Source organism: Dendrobates tinctorius, unplaced genomic scaffold, assembly GCF_039654945.1.
Source record: "Dendrobates tinctorius isolate UK_male_01 unplaced genomic scaffold, ASM3965494v1 ptg000007l, whole genome shotgun sequence".
NCBI lineage: Eukaryota > Metazoa > Chordata > Amphibia > Anura > Dendrobatidae > Dendrobates > Dendrobates tinctorius.
In genome coordinates, this window is record NW_027361675.1 from 62,342,761 (window position 1) to 62,355,304 (window position 12,544).

The window sequence follows — 12,544 nt, forward strand, 5'->3', positions numbered from 1 at the left end:
TAGCCCACAGTGATTGACAGTAATCCCTTACCGTGAAGGTGCAGGAATGCAGAATATCTGTCAAAGAATCAATTCGGGAAGATGTTTATATATATAAAAGGGGCATAAAGTGCCATCAAGAAGGAAAACCCAGTGTGAGAAACAAGGCCGTCAATATTAGATGTGAAATTAAAAATGTACTTAGTCAGCTGCAACACCTATCACCCCTCTTACCTGTTTCTACTCCTTCACTTCAAAGGATTACTGTTAATCAGTGTGGACTTTGTGCAATAATATTATTTACTAGCTGAAGAGCCCGGCGTTGCCCGGGCAAATTAACTAACTATGGTTAGTCATAACAAATGATAATGATTATATCTATATATATAAAGCTGAGTGTAGAGCCCCATCTGTTATGAATGAGTCACCGTAGAAGGCAAAAACAGAAATACTAGATAAGTCCAGAAAACCAGAGAAGTTGGCAGCTATCGGATTGCAGACCCCTGAACCTAACAACAACAACTAGCAGTAGCCGTGGGGGGTTCCTTTGGTGCCCTAGACCCCTCGATCACAGCCGGAGAACTACACAGCCTAAAGACAGAAAGGGAAATCTAAACTGCCCCAGAGCAGACCCCAAAGCAATAGGCATCCCCCAACATATAATGACGGTGAAGCAAGATGAAAAAACACTCACACAGATAGAAAGATAGGCTGAGCAAATGATGGGGCCCAAGCTAACTAAATAGGACAGAATAGAAAAGCTGCTGTCTGCAATCCGCCAAAACCCTCTCAAAAACAAGAGCCAACAGACTGATAGGGAAAAAAGCCCTGAAGACGCTAGGCTTCAAAAAGACTATATCAGTACTCAGGTATTATCTGAAGACAGAGCAAAAAGGAATTCAGCTCACCCAGCAGGGAAAGGCAGAAATCCAGAAAACAAGGCAAAACAAATCCAAAACTCAAATGCAAAAAATAGAGCAGAAAACTTAGCTTTTGAGGAGCAGGAATCAGACTGGTCTGCAAGAATCCCTCAAAGTAATCACCCGCAAGGCAGAAGGGCGTCGGCTGCCTTATATCCAGTCAGCAATCCCAGTCACCCAGTCATCATCATTCTGCTCAGGTGCCTTGTAATCAGCCTCACTACCTTCCTTCACCAGAAGATGGAGTTCATCAGACCTCAATGGTGAAGGGGAAAATGAACTCACAACACCCGTCCATTCGCATAGCCACATTCACTATAATATCCCACATCATCCCGTCAGCCAGAGCTACCGGACTACTACCCATAATATCCCACATCATCCCGTCAGCCAGAGCCACTGGACTACTACCCCTAATATCCCACATCATCCCATCAGCCAGAGCCACCAGACAAATACCATTAATATCCCACATCATTCCGTCAGGCAGAGCTACCGGACTACTACCCATAATATCCCACATCGTCCAATCAGCCAGAGCCACCGGACTACTACCACTAATATCCCACATCATCCCATCAGCCAGAGCTACCGGACTACTACCCATAATATCCCACATCATCCCATCAGCCTGGAGTCAGAACCAGAGCACTGAGTGGAACGGTCCTAACTTCCATACTGGCGATCCCTTTAAGAGAGGCCTGGCATCATACCAGAGTGCTGAGTGGATTTGCCCTGACTTCCATACCAATGATCCCTTTAATAGAAGCCTGGGGTGAGAATCAGAGCACTGAGGGATTTACCCTAACTTCCATAATGGAGATCCCTTTAAGAGAGGTCTGGGGTCAGTACGAAAGTGCAGAGTGGATTCTCCCTCACTTCCGTACCGAGGATCCCTTTAAGAGGGGACTTGGGTCAGAACCAGAGCACTGAGTGGATTTGCCCTAACTTCCATACCAGGGATCCCTTTAAGAGAGCCTGGGATCAGAACCAGAACGCTGAGTGGATTTGCCCTGACTTGCATACCAATGATCCCATTAATAGAACCCTGGGTTCAGAATCAGAGCGCCGAGGGATTTGTCCAGTTCCATACAGGAGATCTGTTATGAATGAGTCACCGGAGGAGGAGAAAGCAAAAATACAAGCTAAGTCCAGAAAACCGGAGAGGTTGGTAGCTATCGGATTGCAGACCCTTGATCCTATACACCACAACTAACAGTATCCGTGGGGGGTTCCTAAGGTGCCCTAGACCCCTCGTCACAGCCGGAGAACTACATAAGCCTAAAGAAGGAAAGGGGAAATCTAAACTGCCCCAGAGCAGACTCCAAAGCAATAGACAGCCCCCAACATGTATTGTCGGTGAAAAACAGATGAAAACACAAACACAGACAGAAAGACAGGCTGAGCAAACGATGGGGCCCAACTAACTAGATAGGACACGACAGAAAAGATGCTGGCTGCAATCTGCAAAAAACCCTACCAAAAATGTCCCAACCGTCTGATAGGGAAAAAGGCCCTGAAGTCGCTAGACTTCAAAATCACTATATCAGCACTCAGGTATATTCTGAAAACAGAGCAAAGAGATCAACTGATCAGAGACAAATGTGGAATTCAGCCAGTCCCAACAAGGACTGGCTGAATACAAACACTAAGGAAACCAGACAAAATCTCATGGAATAATAGCAGGGAAAAACGTAGCTTTTAGTAGACAGGAACTAAGCTGGATGCAAGAGCTCAGAGCAGAAAGGATCACCAGCAGCCCTGCAGGGCGTCGGCTGCCTTATATCCACTCAGAAATTCCAGATGTCCAATCACACTCCGCCAGTTCAGATGACAGGTTCTTCCCATCCCAATCAATTTCACTACCTTTCTTCACCAGCAAAGGGAGTTCATCAGACATCAAAGGTGAAGGGAGAATGAACTCAAAACAGAGATCCCTTTAAGAGAGCCTGGGGTCAGTACCAGAGCATTTGAAGGCAATTGCCCTGACTTCCATACCGGGATGCCTTTAAGAGAGGACTGGGGTCAGAATTAAAGCGCTGGATGGATTTGCCCTAAATTCCATACCAATGATCTCTTTAAAAGACCCTGGGGTCAGAAACACAGAGCTGAGTGGAACTGTCCTAACTTCCATACCAGAGATCCCTTTAAGAGAGGCCTGGGGTCAAAACCAAAGTGCTGGATGGATTTGCTCTGACTTCCATACCAATGATCCCTTTAAGAGGAAAGATGTGCCTACGGGATGGAGGATGAGTGATGGGTATATGGGCACGGGAGGGGGGATTCCTTTCTGTCATGTGCTCTCTGCTCCTTTCAGGGGGGCAGACAATGGCTGGGAGCTTATGTTCCCAGGGATGCTATATTTCTCCCACCATGTCAGTGTCTGCTGAGGTGTTGTCAAGTGGGAAAACTGTTGATCATAGCAATCAATCACAGCTCAGCTACTTTTCATCAGCTCTGGTGAAATGAGAGATGCTTAGTGATTGTTTGCAAGGAAACTTTTGCTCATAGCAACCAATCACAGCTCAGCTTCTTTTGAACAGCTCTGGTGAAATGAGAGATGCTTCGTGATTGGTTGGTGATACACACACATTCATTTTTATATATAGAGATTCTTATATTGATGATTATTACATCTAATATGTTCTAATTGAAGTAAACAGCCTGTTTATATCTATTTATTTTATTTAATCTGAAAATAAAACCCTTTGAGCTTGCTTTAGAAACTATTTATCATTATAATCTTTTGGGAAAACATTTCTTATGGTTTCATCTACTATATAAATATTCAATTACATTTCTGTAATATATTATACCCACTGGGGCCCTAACATTGGCATATTACTAGCGGTTTTGGAATCTATTGTAAAGATATTGGTAACATTCACAATACCATCAGCTTCAGTGTCTTTAGAAATATTTCTGTTGTTTTAGCGCTGTTATATATAATTTTATTCTTTTAATATTCAATAAAGATTGATAGTATTTTAACTTTATGGATCTCTTTGTTGTTTTGGGGGTGTTTCCTCATCCCCTTAAAAAGTAGGTATATTTAATTGGTGAAGAGCCATAATACTATGTTGTTAATAAGTTGTAACCTGAGCAGTGTGGGCTTCCCAGGCACTGTGGGTTTTGGCATTTGTCCGGCCTTGCTTGGTGTTTGGGACTTCCCTGCTTATACCTATAGGTATTATATTTATACATTGCTTCTAATATATTCTACTATTACCAAATTTGTTTTATTTTTTTTAAATAAAATTGGAAGTTTATTGGAACACATGGAATCCATCATTTCCTGATATTCACAACTAATGTCTGAATGTACAAATCTAAAAACAGTCACAACAGCTAACAACGATTTGCAGCAATGACTCTAGAACTCGTGTGCCATCATTACTGATCGGATTTTCCCCTCGAACACAGTCATTACAGATAAAAATCACAGTGCCTTGTTGGACAGCACTTGTCTGGTAGGGGTAGATCACATCTCTGCAGATGGGACACATATGGACTGAGACATGAAAAACCACAAAGCAGGGTTATTATAGATTTGGAGGGGCACAAGCTAATAAAGTCATACAAAAAAAATGCAGTCATCGACTCTCTCACTGGTCCTACTACCCTTAAAGGATAACTTATCATTTGAACAGATTTTATAGAGCATGATTGATGGGGATCCAGGTCCTGAGACTACCACCGATCACACAAAAGTGAGCCTATGGGTCCATACCCCAAGCTCTGCCAGACCTATAGAGTACGCCGATCTGTGCGAGTTTCTGCAGGAGATGTGCATGCCAGAGCAATGTTCAGACTGATCAGTGGCTGTTGCAGGACCACCCCTCTAGTTGCACTGATCAGCAACACATTATATATAAAAGCTTTCAAATTATATTTACCTTTTAAGGACATTTAAAAAAAAAAAAAACAATATAAATGCATTCCCTTTAAAAATTGATCCATGTGACTCAGCTGCAGAGAGAGGAGGTGGAAGAACCTAAAGAGGTTGTAGATTTCAGCACCACTATCGACAATGCAACATGTGTGGTATAGCAGCCCTAAAAACAGTGGACAGGAGCGGCAATATTAAACTCTCCAAAAACCAAAGTTTTGCATGATTGCATTCTTCCATCAGTGCATGCTGGGCTTTGTAGTTGCACATCAGTAGAAAGATCACAGGCTGGAGTGCGTGTTAACATTGGCCTCAAATCTGCAGCTCTTTAGCTGCTGTAACACTAAAATCCCAGCATAGCATGATTGCATGCATTTATCAGGGCATGTTGATGTAAAACTGCAACCCCTAACATGTTGTAAAAATTGTTTCCAAAAAGCTGTTACAGAACTACTGTTCCCAGTGATTTCTTACAGCAGGCATGTTGGGAGATGTAGTTTTGCAACAGCTAGGAGGTCATATGGGCGGAAGACCAGTGCTATAAAAGTTTGTAAAAGCATAAGACAAGCATGTAGGCAGCCACAATCCCATTAGAGCACATACCTAACCCCTCTAATAGCAGGATTAACCCTCTATAAAAATATAAAAATAATCAGTGCAATTGATGGAAAATAAGTGTCCTGCACAGAAAAAAAACCAAAATGGTTAACTATGAAAAAACACCAGAATATGCATAGATTATGACACCTGCACTACAGAAGAATATATATAAGAGATATGAAAATACAGAACTGGATACAGAGGTAGCAGCAAGTCTGGAGCGTCAGGACAAAAACAAAGGAAGAAATACAGGAGGAATTACGCCCCAACATGGGCAAGAAACTTTATGGCCATATCCTGGACTGCGTAGTCTCTGGTGTGATCTACCGTCCACTCTCATAACCCGGGAAGAGCTGGCCGAGGACACTCTGCAGGGGTTTGTTCACCCGCATTTCGTAGTTCTTGGCCAGGTCATATCAGCACGCTGGACAGCTGTACACGGAGGCCTTGAAGGAGTGGTCCAAGCAGCTCAGCTCTTGCAGATGTTGTGCAGACCTCCTGGCAGCAGATGTACAGGAAGAACTCCTCCACCAAATTTATTTTTACCATTACATTGACCGATTGTGTGACTTCTGCAAGAGCTGAAGTTTTAATTATCTCAAAGTATCAGTAATTGGTAATCTCAAAGTATCTCAGTATTGTTCATCACATATTTATTAGCTGTCAGGTGACAAACTGGTAATAATAACTCTAAGATGTCATAATTACATGGCGTAAACAGTGACATAATAAAAACAATTAATAAATTAAATATATTAACCCATATGCTGTTCATGATGATAGAAAATAGTTTCTAAGTTCAAGGTTACCAGTTTATCATTAATTCTCATTTTAGAAAAACAATAGAGAAGAGAATTCTAAATGATCAGGATATAGTGCTTACCTGCCAGAATATACTATCTATTGTATTGCCCAGGAATCCATCCCGACCCTCTGTGGACACCAGTTTAGGACCGAGAATTGTCATAAATTCGTCAAAGTCCACTTGACCATCCCCTACAAAAAAGAAATTCATATACCATTTTTTTGCAGTTCATTTTATGGCATTGTCATGTGTTACAGGATTTTACATTAATCTTCTGTCAGCAGTTTACCCAACTAACATAAAATTACTCAAATTAAAAACACAGTAATTCTAGTGAAAATATTCTAGAAAACTCTGGAAAATATTTTAATGAAAAATAAATTGTCAATGCAGAATCCAAGGATCCAAGGCAACAGGGGTTTTGGTTAACAAAGATCGGATGAAACCAGAACATTTTAATGTGTTTTTTCAGTCAATACCTTAGATACTTGGACGTGGATTTTTGGACCCTACATGTAAAATTGGCTGAGTGGAAAGTTGAACCAAGAAAGTACAGAGTCTAACTAGTGGTGCATGGGATCGCTTCATAAGTTCATGTAAATCAAATATGTAGACAAATATACAATATTAATGTATCTAGAACTAAGAAAAAATGATTGACAAAGGAAAACATTACTACATTTAGGGGAGGTTTAAATTTAAGGACGTTTGAGATGAGTCTTTTCATGTTAATTTTGAGGGGGATGCTCTTCAAAATCCTAGCCGATAATATATATCCTTAATGTAAGTTTTTGTAGCCTAAAATTGGGATAGCCTGTCAAACCAATGCAGATTTCCCACCTACAAGTAGCGGGTAAAGTAAAATTGCATAACTGTAGGGATAACAAGCATACCAAACAGATATAAGGTCAAATAAGTGAGGGGGACATCTATGACATATTGTTCGGATATGTCCAATGTTTTTCAAGAAAATAGAGGTCATCCGGTACATACACTGTCTGGGAGAGAAAGATTGCTACTCTCTCCATTATTTTCTGTAACATTAATGCTATGACCCTGTGTGAATACCGGTGAGGGGTAATAAGGTGCAATCTCATCTATTTATCTAATATATAAAGCTCAAGTGTGTGTATGTATGTATGTAAGTGTGTATGTCCGGGATTGGCATCCGCACCGTCGCAGCTACAGCCAGAAAATTTGGCACAGGCACACGTCTGGACCCTGAGAGTGTCCTAGGCTATGTTGTGAGGTGAAATTTTAACCCCGCGCGTTCCAATTCACCAAACAATTTTGCCCCTATCTACATAATGGGGAAAAAGTGTGTGTGTATAAAGCCCCGCCCCTCATTATGATGTCATAATGGTTGCCATGGCGACGCTGATGTCATCATAGGTTGCAAGCCCCGCCGCTCATTATGATGCCATAATGGATGACTATGGGATGGAGGATGTGTGATGGGTATATGGGCACTGGACTATGGGATGGAGGATATGTATGACGGGTATATGGGCTCGGGACTATGGGATGGAAGATGTGTGATGGGTATATGGGCATGGGACTTTGGGATGGAGGATATGTATGATGGGTATATGGGCATGGGACTATGGGATAGAGGATGTGTGATGGGTATATGGGCACTCGACTATGGGATGGCGAATATGTATGATGGGTATATGGGCATGGGACTATGGGATGGAGGATGTGTGATGGGTATATGGGCATGGGACTATGGGATGGAGGATGTGTGATGGGTATATGGGCACTCGACTATGGGATGGAGGATATGTATGATGGGTATATGGGCATGGGACTATGGGATGGAGGATAATTATAATTTGTTTTAACTAACCACAGTTAGTTACTATGCCCGGGCAGCGCCGGGGTCTTCAGCTAGTTTAAAATAAATATATAATATATTTAAAAACATGCTGTATTTAAGCCTGCGTCAGGCGCAATAGGTCTGCCAGGCAAAGCTCATAAGTTTTTTTTCCCCCTTCCTCTCCAAGGTGGCAGGGGATCCCACTCCTCCAAGTAACTTCCTATCTTTAGGTGCTGCTTGAAACTCTCCACTCAGTTTTACCGCTGTCCTTGTGGAAAGCAGGTGTGACCTACATGGCCTCTGAGGCTCAATGCGCCTGAAGGTTCTCACTTTTGAATCTTCATACATTGTGGGTTTTTTCATCACAATTGTTTATACTGCTCATTTTATGAATGAATAATGCAAAGTTTGTGAATATTTTGTAGCATTAAGAGGGTTTTCTTATAAATGGCACATTGCGCTGGAACATGTAAAGATAATTTCTGACATGATCTGCCTACCTTCCTTTTCTCTCTGCCAATCTGTTTCTTCAGCTGTACTTTAAACTTCTGAATCTGAGTGAACTTAACTGCAGTAGCATCTAAGTGCCTTACAATTAAGCTTTTTACCTAGTTTTAATGTTTAGTAATAGTTATGTTCTGAAAACTGGTGGCTATTTGGCAGTGGTTGCTAAATTTGGGTATTTTTTGTTTTATTACTTCTATGGTTATTAACCCCTTCACCCAGAAGCCTGTTTTAGCCTTCCTGACCAGGCAAACAGTCCAAGTGCAGAGAGATGGAAGATGGGGACGAGGAGGAGTCCAGAGTACAGGGATTCCCTAGTGAGGAGACTTATTTAATTGTTTTAAAGGTGGGGATCAATTTTTGGGGAGCACGATACTCTGGAGAATGATATCTGGGGCCCACCATACACTGGAGCATTCCAAAGGTGGACATCAATGACTGGAGCAGCATTTACAGGGCCCATTATACACTGGAGCATTAGAAATTGGACCCATTATATATGGAGCATTATTTGGGCCCATAAGACACTGGAGCTTCATCCATGGTGAACAACATATACTGTAGCATTATGTGGAGCTCATCATATACTGTATGGAACATTATATGGGACCAATGATTCTGTATGGAGAAATATATGGGCCTCATTACTCTGTATGGCGCACTATGCGATGGCCAAAATACTGTATGGAGGAATATACTGTCTGTTTTTGGAGCTATTGGAGAATTTAAAATGGATATCAGTCATGTGATGTAAGAATTGAAGTATTTTTCATTGTACTGTACCGCTATTTCTCTGCCATATCAAAGGATCATGAATTGTGTCATGTGTTAAAGGAGCCCAGTGACACTCTTTGGCCCTGGGCCCACGAAAATCTGGAGCCAGCACTACCCCCCCACAACTTTAGCCAAATAACCCCCAGTTTTCAATGCCTAACTATTATTATAAAGTAAATTAAGGTTGACAAGCTTAAGGAATAAGAATTGATGTTTTTGGCATTAAAATGGGCACTCTAGGTGTGTTTCCTGTCCTCCACTCACTGCCGACTTTTCTTCCCCATTGACTTGCATTGGGTTTCGTGTTTCAGTCTGCCTTCGACTTTTCACAATAATTGGCAGATTTAGTTTGACCCGACTTTTGCGAAAGTCAGGTTTCGTTCGACTCGACTCGAAAAAAGGCAAAGTCGCTCATCTCTATGTGCAAGTTCTACCACGAGCCATACTGGGCAACATGGAAGAGGTGTTCGTGGTGCACACAGCCGAAGTGGCGTTGGAGACAGGGGTTTCATGACCATGTTGTGGACTGATTTCTCGAGTAATGCTCACACGACTAGTAATAATGAATCAATTGCAACAGACAGGAGACAGCAGTTGTCAACTATGGTTCAAAATTACCTCTCCTCCCCTATCAATGTTCTCCCTCACAGTTCATTCCCCTTTGACTACTGGGCCTGTAAACTGGACACCTGGCCTGAATTGGCACAATATGCCTTACAGAAGCTCGTTTGCCCTGCTGGTAGTGTGCTATCAGAAATAGTCTTCAGTGCTGCTGGATCAATCCGACAGAAAGAAAGACCCGGCTGTCGACTCAAAATGTAGGTGATCTCACCTTCATTAAAATGAACCATGCCTGGGTTTCAAAGGATTTCGTACCACCTTCCCCTGATGACACATAGGTTGCCAGCAAAATGGCTCGCTTTGTCCTCCTCTTCCTCTGACTTCTCCAATTCCTCCAATTGCAGCTGCTGAACGTCCAGCCTACACCTCAACATATGCCAGTTTTTCTACCTCCCTAACTGGACTGTACCCCCCCCACAACTTTAGCCAAATAACCCCCAGTTTTCAATGCGTTACTATTATTATAATGTAAATTAAGGTTGACAAGCTTAAGTAATAAGAATTGATGTCGTTGCCATTGAAATGTGCACTGTAGGTGTGTTTACTGTCCTCCACTCACTGTCGACTTTTATTCCCTATTGACTTGAATTGGGGTCGGGTTTCGGGGGAAATCCGACTTTTGCCGATAGTCGTCCGATTTCGTTCAACTCGACTTTTGGAAAAGTCGGGTGGTCCGAAACCCGACTCGACCCTCCTGGAGGCAAAGTCGCTCATCTCTACCCCAAATGTTTCTGTACAGTACTAGTTTGCAATACAGAGTGACTCGGAGAGACAGAGCGCTATTTGCCTCCTGAAGTGCAGATTTTCCTAAACTAGTTTGAGGATTCCATATAAAGAGCCCCTAATTGCTGGAATAGCAGAATCCCCCTTCAAGTGACTCCATTTTGAAAATTACCATATATACTAGAGTATAAGCCGACCCAAGTATAAGCCGAGGCACCTAATTTTGCCACAGAAAACTGGGTAAGCTTATTGACTTGTGTATAAGCTGGTTACGTATTGTCCCCTTATTCCTGTCCTGCTATGCGTGGCTCCCCCCATCTTGTTTCCTGGTATGTGGCTCTGTCTGTCCTGTCCTGCTGTGTGACTCCCCCCATTTTGTCCTTCTATGTGTGGCTCCTCCGTCCTGTCTTGCTATGTGTGGCTCCGCATCCTGTTCTACTATGTGTGGCTCCACCTGTTGTATGCATGGCTCTCCAGTCCCTCATGGCTTTCCGGTCCCACATGGCTCCCCTCGCTCTCACATTGCTCTCCTGGTCCTGCAAGGCCTCCCCTGGTCCCACATGGCTCCTTCAGTCATGCATGGCTCGGCTCCCCCGGTCCCACATGGCTCACCCCCATCCCATCATATGTATTGCTCACATACCCCTGTCCTACTCACCCTCCTCGTGCCATCGCTGCATCTCCGTTGTCCCAGCGCCAGCAGCTTTTCCTGTGCTCAGCGGTCACTTGGTATCGCTCATTAAGGTAATGAATATGCGCTCCACGCATAAGCCGAGGGAGGCATTTTAGGCACAAAAAAAGCACTGAAAATCTTGGCTTGTACACGAGTATATACGGTATACCCCTTTGGCAATTTATCTACAGATGTAGTGACAATTTTGACTCCATGTGTGTTCTCCAGAAACAGGCAGCAGTGGATGTTGCTGCGTGAAAATTGAAAACTTCCGTTGTAGTCACCAGTGCAATGTAGTGAACAGCATGTTGCAGTCACCAGTATGTTATGCCCAGCCCGTGCTTCTAGAGACACGCACCTGTACATTAGGCGGGCTCTCATCACTACAGAAATGTAAAACATGTTGGCACTAAATGTGGTTTAGGCACACTGGGACTCAGAAGGAAGTCCCATTTGGATTTGGATTTTGGAGCGGAGAATTTGCTGAATTTCTTTTGGGGGGTGAAGAGTCATTTTGCTTTTCCAGAGCCTTTGTGCTACTAGTAAACATGAAAGCCCCCTATATTTCCATTAACAGATGAAAGATCTGAGTGGGGACTTGCTTTTTTGTGGATTGAGTTGAAGCTTTTATTGGGAACATTTTACATAACATTTGGAATCACATTTATCTGGCGCTAAACACTCACCGCTTACATTGGGGTTTCCATCTAAATCTCACAGTGATGTGACAGATGAAACCCCTACAGAATAATGAAGCAGCAGATTTACTCTGGATTCCGTCTAGTTTCTGTTCATCCATGTCCTTTTCAGAAGTGCACAAAACTGGCCGATGGCATATTTATGCAATCCTAAAAAGACGGACATCGCCGGATCACAGGGCAGACAGCGACCACAGTGCCTCCATCTGCCTCATTATAGGGAATCTTCCATCTAGGGTTCCGTCTGAATCACGTACTTCAGAGATTTACACGGAAACCCCGGTGTAAGCGCTCAGTCAAAAGCGCAGGATAAATGTGAGCCAAGACTTACGGCGATCTTTGGGAGGAAGAATCAAAAAAACAACAGTAGGTGAGGAATTTTATTTATCTTTTACGCCGTTCCTCGTGTGGTATAAGTGATTAGCCGCCTTTATTCTTCGGGTCGTTGTGATTACAGCGATACCAGATTTATATCGGGTTTTTATGTTTGGCTGCTGTCACACAATAAAAGACACTTTTAATTGCAAAAACTAGTTTTT

General features: G+C 42.8%; 1 protein-coding gene across 1 annotated transcript in view; it reads right to left on the reverse strand.

Moving 5' to 3' along the window:
• The window catches only part of CALN1 (calneuron 1), a 529,437-nt gene that overhangs the window by 358,667 nt on the left and 158,226 nt on the right, over positions 1–12,544 (reverse strand). Inside the window, exon 3 of the mRNA XM_073575115.1 lies at positions 6,272–6,384. Within this exon, the coding sequence (XP_073431216.1) occupies positions 6,272–6,384 (113 nt within the window). The remainder of the gene's footprint in view (positions 1–6,271; positions 6,385–12,544) is intronic.